Source organism: Carcharodon carcharias, chromosome 15 (assembly GCF_017639515.1).
Source record: "Carcharodon carcharias isolate sCarCar2 chromosome 15, sCarCar2.pri, whole genome shotgun sequence".
NCBI classification, from domain to species: Eukaryota; Metazoa; Chordata; class Chondrichthyes; order Lamniformes; family Lamnidae; genus Carcharodon; species Carcharodon carcharias.
The window spans coordinates 28,391,598-28,414,993 of NC_054481.1; the positions used below are offsets into that span (position 1 = coordinate 28,391,598).

A 23,396-nucleotide genomic window follows, 5' to 3' on the forward strand; every position below is an offset into this window, starting at 1 on the left:
GAATGTATCATCAACAACGATTCATGCTTCCAGAGCAAGATTAACATAGAGATCCATGGTTGCCAAAATCTTTTTATGGCATGTTACCTGAAGAGAGAGAGAGAGAGATAAATGCAAGTCTTTCTTTTACATTTAACATATGATTCAAATTTACTTAAATAGCAGTAGGATTCTCTCATAAGAATATATAAGAACATAAGAAATAGGAGCAGGAGTAGGACATTCAGCCCCTCAAGCCTGCCCCGCCATTCAATAAGCTCATGGCTGATCTGTTCCAGGCCTCAACTCCTCTTTTGTGCCAGCTTCTCAGCCCTCAACTCCCCGATATTTCAAAAATCTATCTACCCCCTCCTTAAATAATTTCAGTGATCCAGCCTCCACCCTCACTACCCATTCACTACCCTGAGAGAAGAAATTCCTTCACATCTCAGTTTTAAATAAGTTTCCTCTTATTCTGTAATTATGTCCCCTAGTTTGAGAGTCCCCCACTAATGGAAACATCTTCTCAACATCTACCCTGTCAAACCCCTCAGAATCTTGTCCGTTTCATTAAGATCACCTCTCATTCTTCTAAACTCTAATGAATAAAGGCCTAACCTGTTTAGCCATTCTTGATAAGTCAACCCCTTCATTCCCGGAATCAGCCTACTGAATCTCTTTTGAACTGCCTCCAATGCCAGTATTTACTTCCTTAAATACAGGGACCAAAACTGTACACAGTACTCCAGGTGCAGCCCCACCAACACCCTGTACAGTTTTAACAAGACTTCCCTATTTTTACACTCCAATCCCCTGGCAATCCAGGCCAAAACTTCAATTGCCTTCTTAATTACTTGCTGCACCTGCATGCTAACTTTTTGTGTTTCATGCACAAGAACACCCAGATCCTCTAGGCTGCACCTTTTAATCATCTTTTTAATTTACAGAAGTTGTTGAGAACATAAGAATATTCCAGCGTGCAAAGCTTCTTTAATCGGGGGAGGGGCGGAAGCTGAGGCCTCTGACGAGTTACTGGTGGCTCTGCTGTCAATCCTGCACCAGTTCCTGCTCTTCGCTTCCCTTCCGCGAGAGGACGCAGTAGGCACACAGTTGTGCGCCCTCCGGTCCAGCAGAGGGCGTCAGCGCCGGCTGAGTGACGCTGGTCGGGTCTCGTCTTGTGTCCGCATCGCGATTGTCAGCGGCAGCGCCTTCTACCCTTTGACCCTTCCGTGCCCTTGACTCCAAGCGTGGTGCCCGAATATTCCCGGAGAGCGGAGCCGGGAAACGGGCCATGGTGAGAGAGAGGCCGGTGGATGGGGGAACAGACTGGGGATGGCAAGGGGAACGGGGCCGAGGAGGGCCCGGGGAATGCGGTGGGAAAGGGGGGGGGGGGGATTGTGGCCGTGGCTGGCACTCTCCGTCCACCGGCCTGAGTTGGATGGGCGGCGGGTGCCGGTATTTCTCTCTCCTGCGAGTTCCAGATCTCGGCCGTGTCGCCTGGACTAGAAACCTCGAGGGGCGGGCGGCAAATGGCCGAAACTCAACGCTGAGCACCCACCCCCCGGTTTATTTCATTAGAGTCTGGATCAGCCCGTGACACAGAAACTCAGAATAAACATCCAAACTGCTGCCATAACAACAGCTTATGTAACGCCTTTAGCTTAATAAAACATCCCAAGGCGTTTCACAAGAGCATTATGAAATAAAATCTGGTCCTGAGCCACATGAGCTATTAGGTTAGATGACCAAAAGCTTAGTCAAAGAGGAATGAATAAGTTTTTCAAAGGAGGAAAGTGAGGTAGAGAGGTGAAGGGAGAGAATTCCAGAGCCTGAGGTCCAGGCGCAGCCATCAATGGTGAAGTGATTCAAATTGGACAGTGCAGATATGTCAGAGTGTTGTAGGGCTGGAGGAGATTACAGAGGAACTGCTGCATGTTAGTAAAATGTCTCAGGGTGAAATATAGACTGGGGAACGTGACAAACACAAGCTGCTGCTGAAAGACAAGAATCTAATTTCCAGATGTGCAGTGGGCTGCTGTCCAGGAGCAGGGATTTAACTGTCTGCCTTCTCTCTGCAGGCCAAGTACTTGGCTCAGATCATCATTGTGGGAGCCCAGGTGGTAGGGAGAGCATTTGCTCGTGCGGTGAGGCAGGAATTTGCTGGTGAGTTATTGGAGCAGCTTAAAAAAACAAAGCTGAATTAAAGTGGGGGCGTCTGCTGTAAACTTTTGTTTTAGTAATGTTGGTTGAATGATAAATACTGACACCAGGGAGAACTCAGCTGTTCTTTTTCCAGTGGGGTCCCGGGATCTCTTCCATCCACCTAAGATATCATCTCAAATAGTGTAGCACTCCCTCAGTACTGTGCTGGGGTGGGCTCAAGTCTCTGAATTGGGGCTTGAACCCATGACCTGCTGACACAAACAAGGGTATAACCCACTGAACCATAGCTGACATTGATACATTAAGGTTTTGGTGGCAACTATGGAACCCCACATACACATTGCCCTTACTGATTGTAGTTAGTGGTAATTATCTTATTTGGAGAGGAGATGAGTACATGTTTTATTATAAAAAACATTAAACCACTAAAAGAAGAAAAAAATTAATTGTTAATCCTGCTGACACTTCATAGAATCTTACAGCACAGAAGTAGACCATTCAGTCCATTGTGCCTGTGTTGGTTCCATGAAAGAGCTATCCAATTAGTCCCACTCACCACCTGCTTCCCATAGCTCTGAAAATCTTTCCTTTTCAAGTATATATCCAGTTTTTTCATGGAAGTAATTGTAAGTGAGACATTACTGTAATGTCGATTAGTTTATGATGGGATTTATGACTGATGCCTGTTTCACATCCCTTTTACTTTCAGCAAGTAGAGCTGCAGCGGAAGCTCGCGGGCGAGCTGGCCGACAGTCAGCAGCTGCCTCCAGCATCTCCGGAATGTCACTGCAGGAAGCACAGCAGATTCTTAACGTCACAACGCTCAACTCAAAGGACATCCAGCAGGTAAGATCTTTGGCCACTGCTGCTTTCAAGATAGCTGTTGGCAACTGCAGATTCCAGTAGACAATCTTATCGCTTTATTACTCAGGACTGTATTGGGCTCCAATGTGGAGGGTGATGGTAAAGGAAAAGGAAGAAAGAAGTTTACATTTAATTAACATGTCTTTGGAATGACTGGTAAAGTTCCAGTACAGTATTTTTGAACTGCAGTCACTGTGTAATTTAGGGAATTGGGCAACCAGTTTGTGCATAGCAGAGTCCCACAAACAGCAAATGAATGACCTGACCAAATAATCCATATTTTGGAAGTGTTAGTTGAATAAATATTGATTAGAACACAGGAGAGCTCCCCAGTTAATCTTCAGAATAATGCTATGGGATCTTGTGCATCCACCTGAGAGGGCAGTTTGGGCCTTGGTTTAATATCTCATGTGAAAGACAGACAGCATCTCTGCCAATGTAGCACTCCTCAGTATTACACTAGGAGTGTCTGCACATTTAACTTCCCTTTCAGTTGCAAAATTTCACATCAATTGGATGACCTTTCAATAAATGTCCCAGATTCACTGGCTCGTGATCAGTGCAGCCTAAAAGAGAGACAGAAATAGCTGACTAAGTCTCTGTGTTGGGCACCGTGACCAAATAGTCTGTGGTAGAGACATTCCCAATGGTTAGTCATTTATCATTGTAAAATGCAAATCTGAATTAAGGTGCAGGTGAGTAGAACAGACATTACATTGATTTTGAACCCAACTGAATCAATTGGTAGTTTTGTCCATGCTCAGCAACCAGAGTATGGCAGGGTACTCTCACTTTAGACCAACTCCTGATTAGAACTGTAGTCTTAGTGAGGAGAGGTAAGCGCAAGTAGAGATTGTCAATATTTGTTAATGAGTCACCTGTCTTGTATGTAGAGGTGTTGATTCTAACACATGACAGATCCTCATGTATCCTCTGCTAATTCACCAGTGCTCCTCTGCTGTCTAATGTCCTGTCCCCTGTCTCAGTAAACATTCTAACCATGTTTTTTTGTTTCTCCCTCTTCATTGAAAACAGAACTATGACCATTTATTCAAAGTCAACGACAAGTCTGTGGGTGGATCATTCTATCTGCAGTCCAAGGTGAGGATTCATACTTTACACAGTTCCACCTGTAGTATCGAGCTCAATTTTGGGATTTTATTAAATGTTTCCCTGGAGTTAGTCAGACCTCAAAGTCTGTAAAAGGCGACATTCTTGTTTGATTTTAACTTCTGGAGGATGATATCAAAGGAATCACACTGTAATTAATTACTGGTGTCTTAGAGATTTGTTGGCAATTTTTCCCCTGAACATAGACAGGTTTGAGTCTTGCTTTTTGAGCTCTGGCAGTAATGCGTAGTGCAGCACTCAGGTTTGTCAGGATTCCTGGTCTGCCCCAAACTAACTGATCTCAGCTTGGCTGTCCTTAGGCTAAGTGGGGAAAACCAGGTAGGGCTCTTCCTGCTGTTCATTATCCAGTAGCCTCTGCTGGTAAGAGCGCATGTTTTACCAGCCAGCCCAAAGTCACTTCAAGTCACTTTTATTATGAACCTGGAGAAAGATGCACTATAATCCTCACTCTGCATGAAGAGTGGGCTTTGTAAAATCCCAGCATCTTTCAAACTTTTAAAGTGAATCTTTACTATTGCCAGGTGGTGAGAGCAAAGGAGAGACTCGATGAGGAACTACAGATTGAAGAGATGGATCAAGCGAGAAAGAAACAGACAGAACAGTCCAAGACGTGACTCTCAAACACCCTGACTTCTACATTTTGTTTAATTCTTTATTCATAGCTGTATAAATTATATGTGGAAAATCAAATGTGTTCAGCCCTCGATTGAATGAGGATAGGTACCAGCTCTGGGGGTTGCAGTGGATCGAAGGACTGGGGTAGGTACCAGCTCTGGAGATTGCACTGGATTGCTGGCTTCCATTGGTACCCAAATAAACCTTGAACCAGTTATGAATCATGTACTTAGAGGGCAGTGTGGGGGGAATAATTTGTGATGCAGCAGTCATGCTGGTGTGTGGAGGTTGGCCATTTTAAACTCCCCACAACTGACTTTCATCAAATGCGCAGGTCAGATTAAGTTTCTTCTTTAAATATTAATCGGCTGCGGCTCCTCTTCAGTATGTTATGGAGATCAATTAAGTGTTTCTTTCAGGATGAATTAAGCAATGAAATTTACCTTGCTCTTTGGTCATTTTTTTGTCTGTGTGCCAATTAATGTAACTGGGCCCTGGGCTTGAGTTTATATAGAAAGAGTAGTCATCTCAAGTTTTGCCTCGGCCTCCTGAAACTCTAAAGTGACTTATTGCAGCTGCACATACACCTGTTAAAACTTAATTAGTTTTACTTTAAAAAACCTCAATGCAATGTTGAAAATAAAATGTAACTGGTTGTAAATAAAAACCTGTCAACAGTAATTTGCTCCAAGCTTTAGGAGAACGCAGTAACTGCTTATTTAATTATTGCTGGAGCACAAAGTTTAGAGCATCAGCAGTTCCATCCATTGTAAAGCTTGTTGAAGATAATAGAATTTGCAGCATTCTCCGGACAGGACTATAGGAACGGGTCAAGCTGGAAAGATACAGATAGAACAGAGCCAGACATGACCACTGGACTTCAGTGCTTTCGCATTTTGATTAGTTTTGTCTGCAATTAATAAACCGTGTGGAAAATTCAATGTATTAATTCCTTGAGCAAAGGATCAGTAAGCCTCGAGTACATCTCATCTTAGTAACCACCTCCTCCAGCCCTACAAGCCTTCAGGTTCTCTGTGTTCCTCTAATCCTGGTCTCTTGCACATTACTAATTTTCATTGCTCCACCATAAGCAACTGTCTTCAGCTGCTTGGGCTTAAACATTGGAATTCCTTCTCTAATATCACTGCTTCTCGCTCCTCTTAGTGACTTCTTAAAACCTACGTTTGACCATGCTTTTGGTCATCTGTCCAGTATCTTGTACTTGGTGTCAAATTTTGTTTGATAATGCTCCTGTGAAGCACCTTGGAATGTTTTATTATGTTAAAGGTGCTATATAAATACAAGCTCTTGTTTAGTTCAGTGCATTTTCCCCATGAAACTATCTGATAGAGATTTTCTGGCCTCTGCATTTGAGAATTTTTCAAATATTTCTGGAATTCCCAGCCATTTAAAATAGTTTGTGCTGTTCTGCACTCCACTTGAACACCAAATATTTGAGTTTGGGCCAATACAAAAGCAAAATACGGCAGATGCCTGAAATTCAAAATAAGGACAGAAAATGCTGGAAATACTCGGCAGTCTGGTAGCACTTGTGAGGAGAGAAACAGAATGTTCAGGTCTGTGACTTTCCCTCAGAACTGTTTCCTCAAGGATGCTGCCAACCTGCTGAGTGTTTCCAGCATTTTCTGTTTGTATTTGAGTTTGGGCTATGTTTTTCATTGTAAAGGAGCTATACTTTTCACAGACTCAAAGATAGCAACACCTGCACCCTGCCATGGTACAGCCCCTGTCAAATCCCATTATTGTTGTATACTTTGCCTTTGTGCTTCAATGTAAACACTAAACTCTTGGAATGCAGCAGGACAGAATATGTCACTGCCCAACTATGGACGCAGTTTGCAGGTTACATTGTAATTCTTTTCAATAATATGTCGAAATATTTGTTGTGTGTCTTGAACAAAAGAAAAACTCACATCTCTTTAGCATCTTCCATAAACTCTGGATGTCCCAAATGCATTACAACTATTGAAGTACTTTTGAAATGCAGGTCTGATGTAGGAAACACAGCATCACTACAAATGAGAAGAGCATTCAGCCCAACCAGCGTCTGTTGATGTGTTATTCTCACATAAGTAGTATGCTAATCCCGTGTATCCTCTCAGTTCCCATATCCTGTTATTTCTCCTTTTAAGATCGCCAAAGCAGATTATCTGGTCATTGATCTCATTGCTATTTGAGGCCCCTTGCTGTTTGCAGATTGGCTGCCACGTTTCCTGTATTATAAGTGCCAGGCGCTGCATACTTAAGTGGCTGAATGGCTCCACCCACATGAGGAATCACCATTAGGATGTTCTGGACTCTGCCTCCTGAACTGACCCAAGAGGCACTCAATGGCTCCAGGTGGGGAGGGAGGTCAGAAAGAAAGAAACCATCTTGGAACACAGAGTAAGTCAACAAATTAAATTTTATTAACGTTATTCCTTAAATTCTGTAGTGTTCCTCTAAAAAGAGGACTTCAGTACATGGCATCAGCTTGAGCCTTAACAACTAATGCTACCCAGTCTCCATCAGGGGAGTCACACCTACTTATATTCTAGTGTAAAAAGGCACTTGCAACATGTTAAAAAATACTGTTGCGAAAACATGGAATGTGCAGTAATCTGATCCAGGCCCAAATGGACCTTGTTCAATGATTCACACACTGTACAGCTGACCTTGAACAAAGCTTAATCCATTATCACTTAGCTTATTAATACTAGGAGAGGGGGAAAGAGAAATCCAGACCCACTAGAGTCTGGGTATAGTCAACAGCAGCTAACAGTGTGCAGCCAGCAGAAAGATAATTGTTTCTTTGTCTTGCACATAATAAAATTAATAAACTACTTATAAACAAACGAAGAGGTTTACAAATGGTTTGGCAAGCAGCACACATGATGTATGCTTTGTCACACGCACACATTTCAACATTTTTTCTTCCCATCGACCAGGAAGCAGAGTACTATTATACTCAACTCCCACTGGATTGACATGCTCTTTGCCATGGGTCCTTGTGTTGTCACCCACCAATGGTTCTCACTGAGGTGACAGTTGGTGGGTTAGTTGTAAACCTCCCATTGCCAATGATTCTCCAGTTTGCTTTGTGCTCTAGTGTAATTGGCTACTAAACTGAGTAGCTCCTCAGTACTTTTATTGACAATATCCATCACCCTACAGGCTATTTTTAATTGGATTGTAAGTGCACTGCATAAAGGGATTGGCTGTTTATCAAGCTGATAGCTCTCAGTATTCACCCCATTGACCAGTCAAGTGTTGTGCATGTTGGAAAGCGCTCTGGTGGCTTAGAGACACACACTCTGTGTTACTCTGCACTGTCCCACTCCATTTATTTCAAAGCATGCCCAGGTGACTCTTGCCTGGTTACTCATTAATCTGTTTGCCTCTGAAAAGCCGTACTATGTTGATGGTAGGGCATTTGGGATAATATACACCTCTGGTCCTCTTGGTTGCAAAGAGGGCAGCTCATATTTGCACTCAGTGCTGGAGTCAGGGTCAAATACCCTCCAGACTCAACAGTGTTGACTTAAAATTTACTCCACTGAAATACACTGGTGAATGACAACAATTTACATTTATATAGCACCTGTAACATAGTGCCAAGACGCTTCACAGGAGCGATTAGCAAACAGAATGTGACACCAAGCCACATAAGGCGATATTAGGGCAGATGACTAAAAGCTTGGTCAAAGAGGTAGGTTTTAAGGAGTGTCTTAAAGGCAGAGAGGTTTGGGGAGGGAACTTCAGAGATGAGGGAATTGGCAGCACTGGGTTCCTTTGAGGTCAGAATTAGACGCTGAATATTGAATGGGACTAGTGTAAAAATACCAAGTGACAAAGGTTTTTTGATTTCGTAAATATCTATTGGCATGAATTCAGATGCATCCTGTTGTTCTACTTAGCAGCTAGCTTCAATAATGAACAAAAAAAAGTTCACTAAAATAGGAAGAGAGAAAGAAAATGTATCATTTAAAAGTTGTACAGGAGCAATTCTGTTCACAAAAAAGGGTAGCATATAACTGACCTGTCCTGGGATCAGAGGTTCAGTCTCTTGAAAGGTCAGTCCTGCCCACCTGACAACTGATCAAATATAACAATATATAGAGATGGCTGTGAAGGGTGATGGAGGGAACATTGAATAAATGTTGAAATCAAGGACAGGGCTATGGGCAGAGTGTGAGGCAGCAGGATTAGTTTGGGATTGATACAGATATGGAGAGACAACAGGGCTGTGGAATTAGTTCGTAGATTGATACTGCACTATGGGGAAAGAGCAGGGCAGTGAGATTAGTTTGGGATTGACACACAACTATGGGGAAAGCATGGGATATTGGGAGGATTTTTGCATTGCACTAATAAAAGGGCTGAATAGTCTCCTGTACTGAAAGCTTCTATGATTCTATAAAGAAAGCAAAATGTTCCAGAAAGAATGACTGCAGTTAATGGGTAAACTCCATGAGCAAATCTCTACCAATGGCAATCCGGACTCACAGAGGCACCTACAGCTTAAATAACAAATAGGAGATTCTTATATATCTATAATATATATTAATAATGGTGCATATAACCTGCACTTCCTGTAGATGTCACAGTTGCTTCCTGTAACACTTTCCCTGTCACACTTTGTTCCTAATCCCTCTAATATTTAATATTCTTTTGACTCAACAGATGCAATGTCATGGGATTCACTTTTATGTGAATATTTACTATAATGTGTGGAACTTTATATAAACTATATACAAGCACACAATTTTCAGAAATATATTTGTATTTTTTATCATGTAATAAATGTCCTAATTTAATTCTTTTTTCACACTTTTTGTTAGTAGGAGGGAAGGAATTGGACAAAAGCTCACTGCTTCAATTCTTGGCAAAATGGTGAGGGTTATGCTGATATATAGTGATAATTATGAACCTCTGGTGGGCTGAATAAACAGTGTTCATGAGATCGAAGCAAAGCCTACTGGGATTACTACAATACAAAGTGCTTCTCCATGGAACAGGCTGATCGGCTGGATCATAGGTGCTGCTGGTTCTGTGCCATGCCCCTAATTGCCCCTGCCCTCCCCCCTCCCCCCAACCCTCACCCGCCGCATCCTAATAATCATTCTGGTGCCAAATCCATTTTTTCTCATCAATGAAGTCAAAATTATCTAAACTGCATGACCGCAATTTTGACGTTCATCTGTTGACAGACTTCATGTTTTGCTCCCAATTATTGATAAATATTCTGATTGACCTATCTCAATGAGCTGGTATGTAACAAAAAGAGATCTTTGCTACTTGAAGTAACATAAGACAGCAATCCTAAGCACCCAGAGGAGCTGAAAGTCCCCCATTTATAATTTAATTAGTGTCACCACATCATTTGCATCTGGTTATTATCAGACTTGTGCAAGCTTTGAGTCTTCAGTTCATAAGGACTTTCAATGAGAAGGACTGAGTAATGAGATGCTGAGAGTATCTCCCCCTGGAGTAAAATCTGCACTTGCTGCCTTGAGAATTCAGTGTGAGAATTCAAAGTGTTGGTCACTATCATCCATTTTCTTTTAGTTTGAAGATAAAATAAAATTGGCTGATGTATTCAAACCAAGAGAGAGGGTTTGGTAAAGTCTCAGCGGTCTTTTTTTTAACCTCAGTAGAGGCCTGGTAACCCCAGGCTTGTTTGAATTGTTGCCTCTGTTGGTGGACACTACAGCAGTAGTTGACTTGACCAAATTCAGTTTACAACAGCTGGTTTGAGCAATACTGACCCTGGAGGAATGACCACCCAACCAGGAGGGAGAGAGTCAGCACCAGGAAGGGTGCTTATGCCACTTGACAAGTCTATCACAGCTCCTGGATGCATCGAGAAGCTTTCTGTCGTAGGTCTTAGTCGAGCCTCAACCCTTTCATACAATCCTTTTTCTGAAGGATGATCTTTGACAATCCCATCCCGTTTTCTACAACCTGCTGTTTTCCCTTTTGATGCCGATAGTCTTTCGAGGTTGCTGTGAGAGCCAGCCACCAAGGACATCAACGGAAGTCCAAGGGTGCTTGCAGAAAATGGCGATGCCATTAAAGATGTCTTGGTTAGGTTTATTGGAGTGCTATTGAGAGAAATGACAGAGCTAGGAATGGCTGTGATTGCAGCAGATCCAACAGTGCCACAGGTCAAGGGGCTGAGGTCCAGAGGTGCAGGGTGTATCGGAATTGGCAGCGAGGCCCCCAGTGCCTGGAGGGGATGGTTTCCAAAGATGGCTGCTGGATTTGGAATGATGATCTGCGTCCCATTTAAGTAAGGCATATCTGATGTCACTGGATTCTTGGTTGACTGTCGAAGTTTCAGCATTCCCTGTTGTTCTGGGGTCACAAAGTGTCCGTGAGCTTTGATGTGCTTGCGGAGGGAGCTAGGATCCGTGTACCTCTTATGGCAGCCGGGCATCTTGCAGTAATATGGTTTGTCCACATAATGTGTCCGGGTGTGTTTGAAACGGTCACTGGAGTTGGAGTATCGTTTATTGCAGCCTTCGTAAGGGCAGATGTAGGGCTTCTCACCTGGAAGAGAGGCAGAGGGAATGTTCAGCCATTGGAACGTGAGAAGTTGCATGTACCTGAATAACAAGATCCAAACCAACAGCAATAGTGTAATAGCAACAGTAAATCCCGTTCCTCTGAGAGAATACAAAGAACTTGGAACACAAGTCAAAGCAGCTATTTCCAGCTGTATTCTCAGTAGCACTGGGTCCCGGGGGATTTGATCCATCAATCCTTGTCTTCACTTCAATTACTTTCTGCGATCTTGGCTCCCACATGCTAAAAAATGCAATCAAACATTGGAGATGGTCCAGAGGTGAGTGACAAGACCCCCCAGCAACTGGAAATTGGCAAGACCACCCCCACTTATCTGTGACCAACCTCCCAGGCCCATTCCATACCTGTGACTGCCACCTCCCTCCCTAGCCCCACTCTTACCAGTGACCCTCGCCCCAGTCCCACTCCATACCTGTGAACAACCCTCAGGCCCACTCTTATCAGTGACCATCATGCCCTACACTGGCCCATTGACCTGTGACCTCTGCCTCCCACATACCCACTCTGACCTGTGCCTCCGCCCCCAGACCACACTTACATGTGAACCCTGTCCCTACCCCACTGATCTGTAACCGCTGCTCCCCCTTCAGGTCCACTGTTACCTGTGTGTGAGCGGTTATGGATTTTCAGATTCTCCAGGCGAGAGAAACTCTTGTTACAGGTGGGGCAGCGATGAGGCTTCTCATTGGTGTGAGTTCGGATGTGAATCAACATCTTGTACCTGAAGATTGGTGGAGACATTGATCAGTCAGTTACCCTGACACATAGAACATTCTAGAAGCACCAAAATGGGTGTGCAGATTGGGTGGGTACATGCAACTCAGTGAGAGGAATGGGTGCTGCAACCTTAACAAAACAGTCTCTAAACAGAAGAAACATTTACCCCCATAGCTAAACCACAAAAGGAAACAAGAAAAGTCCTACGAATAGCAGAGATCTGAAGTAAAATACTCCGCCATATTCCCAGACCAGGTGAGCCTTCTCCTCTTTTCCAGGTTTCCCACGCTTCCATCCCTCTCTGTTATCCTGCTGCAACCACTTACATCTCCTCTCAACCTATCATTTATTTATTTACTTGTCCTATTTCAGCCCCTACTTGTATTTCATCATCGTCGCTATCGTTATTTAATCACCCCTGCCTTCCATTCTATCACTTGACCCTCCTTTATGTCCTTCCTCCCAACAGAACTCCCCACCACCCCAATGCCCAATAACCTGTCCCTGGCTCTGATAAACTGTTGAACCTCGAGTTTCTTCCGGTTCTGATGAAAGATCGCTGACCTGAAGCATCAGGCTGGATTCTGCTCAAGCGGAACATCCCAGATCAAAGACCACTTTTCCCTGCACCCATCAGCTCAAATTTTACTCCGTTATGACTGGGTGGGAGTGAATGGTAAGGACAACTAGGCATCTGAGATCTTGGTAAGGTCTTTAACCAATGAGATTTAAAGGTTGAGGAAGAAACAGGAATGACAGAGAAGGAAATCAGGTGAATTAGAGTCAAAATAGGTATAGAAAGAGAAATAAAGAGAGGGAATGAAAGATTGGATAAGGAGAGAGAAAATAGGACAGGAAGTAAAAAAAAGACAAAAATTAAAATTTAATATTTGGCATTTTTAAATCTCTACTTCACCCACTGCCCATCCCACTCCATCATTTGAACTGTTCTCTTTCTGAGCCAGAGAGGTTGATTGGCATTGCATTAACAATTATAATATCATTACTAGGGTACTTATGCATTTATTACCAGGCTTTCCAATCTGCTGTGAGTTTAATGGACAATTAATATGCAATCCAGCAAGTTGTTGAAAATAACGGGGAGTATGAGGGTAAGTGTGAGTTTGTGTGGAGCAAATGGCAGCGCAGAGTAAATCGAGCAGCAGGTTTCCAAGATTCACAATTCATACCATATCTGTTAATCCCCTGGATTACTACATTAACAGCAGCATGCCTCATTAACGCATTGTTTTATTTTCAGCAGGATCTGGCTCAATACTGTACCTCTCCCTATAGATACTGCCAGACCTGTCGAGTGTTTCCAATATTTTCTGTTTATATTTCTCATTTCCAACATTGGCAGCAGTTTGCTTATGGTTAAGTTACAGTTTAACATCAGATCATTATTCGAAGGTTGGGAGTAGGAGTGTGGATCTTCATGGCTCCCTGTGGCTCTCATGCTGTGGTTAAGGCATGACTTTCTACTGTAGCCCACTTCTCCCTGCTGTCTATGCCTGGACCTGATGGGTCGCATCCTAGGATATTAAAGGAAGTAGCTACAGAGAAAAAGTGGGTGCACAGGTAGTAATCTTCCACGCATCCTTAGATTCTGGAAAAATCCCAGAGGATTGGAAAACTGCCAATGTAACACCCTTATTCAAAAAGGGAGGGAGACAAAAAACAGGTAACCAAAGGCCAGTCAGCTTAACTTCTGTCATTGGGAAAATGTTGGAGTCTATTATAAAGGATGTAATAGCAGAGCATTTAGAATTACATAAGCTAATCAAGCAGAGTCAGCATAGCTTCATGAAGGAGAAATCATGCCTGACAAATTTATTAGAATTCTTTGAGGCGGTAACAAGCAGGATAGATAAAGGGGAACCAGTAGATTTAAAATATTTGGATTTCCAAAAGGTGTTCAATAAGGTGCCACACATAAGGCTACTTAATAAGACAAAAGCCCAAGGTGTTGGGGGTAGTATATTAGCATGGATAGAGGATTGGCTAACCAATAGAAGACAGAGAGTTGGGATAAGGGGACATTTTCAGGATGGCAACGTGTAACTAGTGGAGTGCCACAGGGATCAGTGCTGGGGTCTCAATTATTTACAATATATATTAATGACTTAGATGAGGGAAGTGAATGTACTATCGCCAGATTTGCAGATGATACAAAAATAGGTGGGAAGGCAAGTGGTGAGGATGACACAAAGAATCTACAGAGGGATATAGACAGGTTAAGTGAGTAGGCAAAGAAGTGGCAGATGGAATATAATGTGGGAAAATGTGAGGTTATGTACGTTGGCAGGAAGAATAGAGGCGCTGAATATTGTTTAAATGGAGAAAGACTGCAGAAAGCTGCAGCACAGAGGGGTTTGGCAGTCCTCGTGCATGAATCCCAAAAAGCTAACATATAAGTTCAACAGGTAATAGGGAAGGTAAATTGAATGTTGGCCTTTATTTCAAAGGGAATGGAGCATAAAAATAGGGAAGTCTTGCTAAAACTATACAAGGTGCTAGTTAGATCACACCTAGAATACTGTGAACAGTTTTGGTTCCCTTATTTAAGAAAAGATATACTGGCATTGGAGGCGGTCCAGAGAGGGTTCACAAGGTTGATCTAGGATATGGAGGGATTTTCTAATGAGGAGAGGTTGAGTAGGTTGGGCCTGTACTCATTGGATTATAGAAGAATGAGAGGTGACCTTATTGGAACATATAAAATTCTTAGGGGGCTTTACAGGGTAGATGTTGAGAGTTTGTTTCCCCTTGTGGGAGAGTCTAGGACCAGAGGGCATAATCTCAGAGTAAGGGGTAACCCACTTAAAACAGAGATGAAGCGGAATTTCTTCCCTGAGGGTAGTCAATCTGTGGAATTCTTTACTGCAGATAACTGGAGAGTCTGGGTTGTTAAATATATTCAAGGCTGAGATAAACAGATTTTTAATCAGTAAGGGAATCAAGGATTATGGGGAAAAGGCAGGAAAGTGGAGTTGAGGATTATCAAATCAGCCACGATCTCACTGAATGGTGGAAGAGACTCGATGGGCCAAATGACCTACTTCTGCACCTATGTCTTATGGTTTTATGGTCTTATGGTTTTAAGCCAATTCCTGATGGGCCCCTGGCTATGTCAGTTCAGAAGTTTCAAGTACCTGGCATTGAATCCCTTTCCTCTCCGTGCACAGCCTTCCCAGTGGCAACAGTATCCAGTTTCCTTCTCCGGTTTTACATGAAAGTCATTCACATGGTCCACCAGATCCTGGAGCGATTCAAAGAGCTGGTTACACTGCAAGGCAAGAGGTCACCAGAAGAGGGAGAGATCACGGTTCCTTTCACAAACAGAATACAGTTCCAGGGCATCGGAAGTAAAATGAAAGACCTGCATTTCTATAGTGCCTTTCACAGCCTTGGGGCATTCCAAAGCGTTTCACAGCCAATGAAGTGTAGTCACTTTTGTAATAGAAAAAAACTGCAGCAGCCAATGTGTGCACAGTAAGTTCCCATAAACAGCATCAAGGTAATGGCCAGATAATCTACTTTAGTGATGTTGGCCGTGTCATGAAGATATTAATGTATATAATATTATTGGAAATTATTTTAAATTGGACTTGTGGTAGGGTCTGTGTCTGTGGGTGTGAGTTTGTGTGTCTTAACTGGATTAAAGCCAGCTAGTCTTGGTGCTTTGATGTATAGTAGTTTTGAGATGTTAAACAGGAAGGTAGAGGGTACATTTGCATTTTGTTGAATAAATCGTTCAAAGACTGGGGGTGAAATCTTGCACCTAGCTAGGAGACACCAAGCAATATGTTTATATTACTAATTAAATTGGTTCTACGAAAGGGGTTTTATTGTTAGAAGAGGAGGAATTCAAAGGGTCTGGTGATACAATGAGAATTTGCGTTCAAAGGGCAGGCTAAGTATATATAGAAGAGTTTTATGTGTGTAGGTAAAAGGCATGTAAGGTCTAAGCCGCCTGTAAGCCTATTGAAAGGACCAAATTGGAAGGACCCTCATTTTGAATTCATAAGATAAAATGTGCTTTGCCTGATGTCTGTTTAAAGTCTATGGGTTATTGTTGTCTTGTTGAAGATTTACCTGGGAGTGATTAATTTGGGGATTTGTTTAAAAGTTATTATGGCAGTAATTTGTAGACATGTGAATGTGTTTAAATTTGTTGTTAAATTAATAAATGTTTAATTTAATTTATATAAAAAACCTCTGGAGGCTTGGTGGTTTCATTTCTGAATTCAGAGTTGTATCTCAAACATACCAATTGAAAATATAGGTTATGACAGTTGTTTAAAGTTTCCCTCAGGGATTTTAAATAACTCAGCTTTTACCAACTACTGTGTCATGACAGGCTGATAGATAAATATTGGCCAGAACACTAGCAAGGACTTCCCTACTCTTCCTTCAATAGTGCTGTGAGATCCTTTACATCCACCTGAGAGGGCAGGTGGGGCCTTGGTTTAAAGTTTCACCCCACAGTGCAGCACTTCCTCAACATTAACCATCCAGCATTGCAGCACTCTCTCAGTACTGCCCCTCTGACAGTGCAGCACTCCCTCAGCATTAACTATCCAACAGTGCAGCATTCCCTCAGGACTACCCCTCTGACAGCACAGCACTCCCTCAGGACTGCCCCTCTGACAGCACAGCACTACCTCAGGACTGCCCTGCTGATAGTGCAGCACTCCCTCAGGACTTCCTCTCTGACAGCACAGCACTCCCTCGGGACTACCTCTCTGACAGCACAGCACTCCCTCAGGACTGCCTCTCTGACAGCACAGCACTCCCTCAGGACTGCCCCGCTGATAGTGCAGCATTCCCTCAGAATTGCCCTTCTGACAGTGGAGTGACAATCTTATTACTCAGAGTTATGAGTGAACCCACTGAGCCATGAATGTCATGTGACAAAACCTCCAGAAATATGTCTGGTCAGAGTTTCTGAGCCTTGTTTCAATTGCTCCTGAATTGAGCAGAGGTAAAGCAGTCCAGCAATAGCTCCCGATCATTGAGCTGCTGGGAACAACGCAGAGGATTTCGTAGGAGAGGACCAGGCTCAGTTTGTGACAGACTCACTGGTGCCATTGTAGCAGCACCAAACAACAGAGGGAAACGAGTATCCTTGCACAGGCACTGAACTCCTGAACCCCCTCATGGCAACAGGGGGAGGTGGGGGACTGAGTGCTTCCACTTACCTTGCGCCACCTGCATGCCAGCTGTTCCATGGGGAGCTCCAGCAGGTTCGGCATCTCCTTAGGAGGTGTCACCAGCAAGGGGGATGGTAGGTGCACTGGGCTGCTGGAACCCAGTGGCAGGAAGAACTGGAATGTCTGTGAGCTCTGACTTCCTTCCAGGAAGCGGATTGGCTGTGGCTCCTGCATAGGCGACATGTTAAAATATTCATTCATCATTATCTCCAGGTGTTTTTTTCCTATTTCTCTCCTGAAGCTGCAGGATCCTGATTACAGTGTTCATTGTTTAAGTGTAAGCCTAGACATTGTTTATCCTGGCTATCCATTATTCAATATTTAAAGTCGCCCAAATCCCTCAAATAGATTTCATCCTGTTACTCACTCCAGGTATCCATTATTCTATATAAATATATAAATCACCCGAACCCTCAATTTTTTAGATTCCACTCTGTAACTCATTCCCAGGTATCTGTTACTGTACACATAAACCAACCGAACCCCTCGATTAAACTTCAGCCAGTAACTCACTCATGGGCATATGTTATTCCATTTATAAATCCCCCTGAAGCCCCAGATTGAATGCGCAGACAATGAGTGTTAGCTGGACAGGCAGCTGAGGTGCTACCAATGGCCTCAGGCCTTGGAGCTACATTCAGAATTATGACAGTGTGATCAGTGTGTTATTCCTGCTACCGTCCCAGGCACTGGATACTTACGGTACTAACACCAGGCGATGCATCATCGCTGTTCTGCAGTTCCTCAGGCAGTGTAGCAGATCCAGGGGGAGAGTCAAGACCAGAGCCTGGAGACAGGCTGAGATCCACAATGGAGACCGAGCTCCGAGCAGGAGAGAAATGCAAGTCCAACTTCTCCTGATCCTGGGAACTGATTGACGGACCTGGAGTGAGAGTAAGAGAGAGGCATGTGTGTCACTGAGCACTTACCAACCGGCACTTGATCCATATATGTTAACTGTTGATGAAACTAGGCGCTGGCTGTGAAAAACATCAACAGTCTTTTATAAATGTTAGCATAACAACCCTCCTTTGATAACATTATATCTCTATTAATAAAGACAAGGTTCCCATGTGTTTGATCTCTTTCAAAGAGCTGGCACAGGTGCAATGGGATGAATGGCCTCCTTCTGTATGATTCTAACAACTTTATTAATTTATCCATAAAACCAGAGGGAATTCCAGAATTTCCAAAGCAGGATCCTGACTCCCGATGTTGGAGTAAAGTGGTAAGCAGGATTGTCTGTACCAGCTGAAATGATGACAGGTTACCTAGGAACCTCAGACAGGCTGCACGGTGGGGAATGCTGGCCAGTTCCTCACAGCTTGTAGAGGCTTTTCTCAAAGCAACATTGACTGAGACCTGCAGTCACATTAATCACCCAGCCTCTCTGTGCATCGACAACAGACCAGAGAAACTGGGTAGCAGAGAAAAGTACAAAGATGCTACTGGGGCAAATGTGAGGGTCACCTGATTTACACCCTGACTCTCAGTAGTTTACCTCCATAAAAAGTGAAGAAAAGACTTGCAATGCCCCAAAGTGCTCTCCAGCCCATGAGGTACCTTTGAAGTACAGTCACTGGCATGAATTTTACATACACCTAGTGGGCATTGGGGGAGGGGGGGCACAGGAAATAGGGTGGGTGCCTTTCCCACCACTTTCCCACCCAACTCCAAGCGCACACCCATAATACAGGGAGTGGGTGGGTGCCGACCTTATTTAAATGAAAATTTAAGGGTTAGTTAGGCTGGTTATCAAGCCAATTGACCCTTATAATGTGTTGCCCAGGCCATAAAACATTTGGCGTGGGCAGTAGGGCAGGAGAGGGCAGCCCTATTTTTTTCACTTAAATGTTTAAAGGTGGGAAGGAATCGGATGTCGCTCTTCAGGGGCTGCTCTTTGCTAATCGTGTGGTGGCCAAACCCCCCCCCCCACCCCCCACCAGCACCACCCCTGCCAACCCCCACTTTAGATCGAATTCTCTCTTCCGTCTTACCTGCCCCATCCCTTAAATCCAACCCTTCCCCCACCCCACTGCCCCTCCCCCTAACCAAAGCCTCCTGGCCCAAGACGCCGGACTTAACCTGCTCCAGGGATCCATGGGCCTTGATCTTCTTTTCCTTCTGCAATCCCAGCAGCAGCCACTGATGCCTTCCTGGTGCTGTTGGGACTGATGAAGCTGATTAGTCGGCAGCTCCAGAGGGCGGGGCTTTCATCCCAATGAGGGGCGGAGGTCCCACTGGCCCTCATTCGTCCACCCTGCAGTGCTTTATTTCTGGGGCTGGGGCGCCATCAGCCCACTGTTGCAATGTAGGAAACATGGCAGCCAATTTGCACACTGCAAGCTCCCACACAGAACAATGTAATACAAGATAAAATAATCTGGTTTTAGTGCTGTTAGTTGAAGGATATCACCATGAAAGAAGGCAAACAATGCTTCATTTAATGTCTCATTTGATGGACAACACCTCCAACAATGCAGCACTCCCTCCTTCTGCATGGCGTGTATTAGCCTAGACTTTGTGTTCAAGTCTCAGGAGTGGGACGTTTACATAAAAATGACGTATAATACCCAGCACAGAAACAGGCCATTTGACCCAACTAGCCTGTGTTGTGTTTCTTCCATTCTAACTACCTCATCTCAGTCTTTCTGCATATTTTTTCAATCCCCTTTTCTCTTCTGCACACGTCTAGTTTCCTTTTGAACACATCTCAACTCAACCCATTTCCTGTGGTAGCAAGTTCTACATTCCAACTAGTGTGTAAAGAAATTTCTCCTCATTTTCCTGCTGGATTTATTAGTAGCTACCTTGTATTTATGGCGCCTCGTTTTAGATTCACCCATAAGTGGGAACATTCTCTTGTCACCTACCCTGTCAAACCCATTCATAATTTTAAGAATCATTATCAGCTCTCCGCAAAGTCCTCTCTTTTCTAAAAAAGAACACCCAGCCCTGTTCAATCTTTCCCGATGGCTGTCACCTCTCAGTTCTGGCACCATCCTTATAATGTTTTCCTCTGCACTTTCTCCAGTTTTCCTGTCCATATTATAATATGAAGACCAGAAATGTGCAGTGTGTCCTGACCAGGATCTTACACAAGTTTAACATAACTTCACTACATTTGAATTCAGTAGCCCTCAAGATAAATCCCAGTGATTTTTTTTAGCATTTTTAATTACTCTGTTGACCTGCAGCACTGCTTTTAATGACTTATTCATCTGAATCCCCTTTTTCTCCTACCCATTCAGTTTCTTATTTTTGATGTTTCTGTTTTTCCCATCAAACCTGAGTCAGCGGCGAGAGTACTGCATTGGGCCACAGGCTGACGTAAATAGTTGTTAGCACCTGGGGGGAGCGGTGGCAGGAACTAACATCCACCGGGCACAATGAGGAGAATACCTTCAGTTTCCCACCAGTATGAGTTGTTACTATCAAGGAGAGTGTTCCCCAGTTTCACAGGTGCTCGTCAATCAAAAAGAGAAGGTTCCCTCACCAGACTGAACGGGCTGGGGAGATGCTGGAGTGATGATAGCTGTTCCATCAGCTGTCATCTTCAGCTCTCTCCGGGCACTGCTCTCCTCCATGCTCTCGAAGCCTTTCTGCTTCTTCCCCCTCATCATGCGAAGCTTGGAAATGCTGAGCTTCAGATCCAAGGGCTCATCCAGGGAATGCATCCTCACAGTAACAGCACTGAGGAGGAACGGCGGTCGGTGCTCACAGTGCCCTGAGCCCAGACTGGGAAACCCCTTCAACAAAGCGTTAAATCCTGAAAAACAAAACAGCAAATTCATTATCTAGGTTGGCAAATGGAAGAATTTCAGTTGCATAATCACTCTAGCATCTTGTTCAAACACACACAAAAACATTTTATAGGCAAGGAGCTAAAGTTGTAATCCAATGAGTCTTGTTTTATGGCAAACACAGCAGCTATTTTACACAAAAACAGCAATAATATGGATGTTCTTTTATGCTGGTGGAGGTATAGCTGTTGGCCAAGACACTGAGAGAAAGAACTCTGCTCTTCCAAGAGAGCCATAGGATTTTTTATGTCACCTAAAGAGGTAGAAAAAGCTTTGGTTTAACATCTCACCTGAAAGAAATCATCTCCAATGGTGCAGCACGTCTTTTAGCACTGCAATGACATATCTGCCTAGTAACTGCACTGGTAACTCACTCCCATAGGTCTCTTATTCTCCACATAACTCGCTCGCAAGAGTAAATGGCTCATTGATCTACTTCCAATGCAGAGTTAACTTCTATCCCAGTTACACTGCGTATAGGTCATTCTGACCTGCAGATGCAACAATAATCCCTGTCAAATGCTCCTGACTCTGCCTTTAGCACTAACCATGACCTGATGCAAAACCTGCCTATGATGCCCATTGTGAATCAATGGTTCTTCTGAGCTCTTTGCAATGGTCTAGTTGCAGTGAGTTATTTACTGCAGTGACATTCGGTGGCTCCAGTTCTTGGCCTGACAAGCCACCAGGCTCCACTCATTCTGAATATTTTGCTTCTTCACTCAACAAAGACCCACTTTGGTTGTACAATCAAAGCTGACACTCCAGTGTCATACTGAAGGGAAATGCAAAATCTCAAGGGTGGGACAGTGTGTGGCTCTGAAATTTAGTGGGAGTTGTCCTGGTTGTCCACTGCACAAAGAGCAATAACATGGGGTGGAGAAGTTTACACTGTCTCACCGACAGATGGTGAACCAGAAAGACACTTCCACCGTGGAAAATAAGGGAACCAAAGTTTGATTTTGCCCAGACTGGTCGTTTTGTGCTATATGTATCTTGTATTACTGTGGGCTGGATTTTCATGGCATCGGGGAGACTTCTTGGAGGGTTCAAAATGGTGAGCAGGAGCCAGATCAGGAAGTCCCACTCCCACTCTCAGTGTTTCTGATATTGACAACTGTGTGAAAGGGGGCGGGGCATAAAGCACACTCATGGCATTTACAAATCAGCTGGGCCATTTAAAGAGATAGGAGAATCAGGAAGTCATCATTTTCACTGTCAAAAGGTGCAAAAATCGCCATGGTGTGTTCCATGACTTGGTACTGGAGATGTGAACCACCCTGAAGGTCTGGGGTGAAGAGCTCTAAGCCTTGTACAGAGCTGTGTGAGGTATCAGATTTAAAGCTGAATTTCCCTCTGAGATAGAGGCTGCTGCCTGACCTCAGGGAAGGGGTGGCTGGTAAAGAGCAAGGGCACATTCGTGCGGGCTCACCTTCATCATTCCTCGCCCCGTGGCCTAGGAGGGCATCATCACAGACTGCCAATGTGCAGAGTGCTGCCCATGAAGGAAGGTAGGTTGAAGAAATGGGCACAGGGCCTTCCCACATGTGGCATAAAGAGGAAACAGCACCGTGTGGCTAGAGCCAGGGTACATGGGCATGAGGTGGCAGAGTCCCCAGAGAGAGCAGCAAGAAAGAAGAGGCTGAGATATTGCCCTGAGTGAAGGGTATACCGGAACAGGTTCAGCTTCCTCAACATGACTGAAAGGCAATATTGGTGAGGGTTTCAAATGTCTCAGGATATAGTCAGAGACATCGGTCCCATGTTGGAGGCAGACCTCGTGCCTCGAACAACAGGTGCCCATGCCCTGCCAATTGCAGAGAAAGTTACTGTGGCCCTGATCTTTTATGCAACCAGACCCTTCTGGGTTCTGCTGCTATCTGCTGCAGCAATCCACAAACAGCCAACCACAGGTGCAGGACATCAGTGACCAATGCCCTTTTCGCTAATAAAAACAGAAAATGCTGGAAAAGCTCAGCAGGTCTGGCAGCATCTGTGGCGAAAGAAACAGAGTCAACGCTTTGAGTCATAATGACTCTTCTTGAGAGCTGAAGAGAAGTAGAAATGTGATGAAATTTATACTGTTTAAGGGGGTGGAGCAGGTGAAGCTGGATAGAAGGGCCAGCGATAGGAGGGGGCTAAGGAGAGATTGACAAAGATGTCATGGACAAAAAGACAAAGGGAGTGTTAATGGCAGTGGTAAGGGCTAAAGGAAGTGCTGATGGTGGCATAAAGGTAAGAAAGCAGAATGTGTTAATAGCAGAACAAGGGTAAGCACTCTGTGAAAGAACAAAAGCCCTTTTTACTAAGGTAGGGGAGC

At 44.0% G+C, this 23,396-nt stretch overlaps 2 protein-coding genes across 4 annotated transcripts in view; one reads left to right on the top strand and one right to left on the bottom strand.

Annotated features, from left to right (window-relative positions):
• The first annotated feature begins 1,186 nt into the window (after positions 1–1,186).
• On the top strand, positions 1,187–9,569 carry pam16 (presequence translocase associated motor 16). The gene is made up of 5 exons (XM_041206863.1): positions 1,187–1,273; positions 2,058–2,142; positions 2,852–2,988; positions 4,042–4,107; positions 4,659–9,569. Exons 1-5 carry the CDS (start codon positions 1,271–1,273, stop codon positions 4,749–4,751), a joined length of 384 nt encoding a protein of 127 aa, XP_041062797.1. The 5' UTR covers positions 1,187–1,270; the 3' UTR covers positions 4,752–9,569.
• Positions 9,570–9,859: 290 nt separating this feature from the next.
• Positions 9,860–23,396, bottom strand: part of glis2b (GLIS family zinc finger 2b) — a 55,105-nt gene continuing 41,568 nt past the window's right edge. For all 3 annotated transcript variants that reach the window (XM_041205834.1, XM_041205835.1, XM_041205836.1), the window contains 6 exons: positions 20,770–21,042; positions 17,975–18,156; positions 17,262–17,441; positions 15,213–15,346; positions 11,943–12,061; positions 9,860–11,304 (listed from right to left, as the gene is read on the bottom strand). In XM_041205834.1, coding sequence (XP_041061768.1) covers positions 10,487–11,304; positions 11,943–12,061; positions 15,213–15,346; positions 17,262–17,441; positions 17,975–18,156; positions 20,770–20,950 — 1,614 coding nt within the window. In that variant the 5' untranslated portion in view covers positions 20,951–21,042 and the 3' untranslated portion in view covers positions 9,860–10,486. The remainder of the gene's footprint in view (positions 11,305–11,942; positions 12,062–15,212; positions 15,347–17,261; positions 17,442–17,974; positions 18,157–20,769; positions 21,043–23,396) is intronic.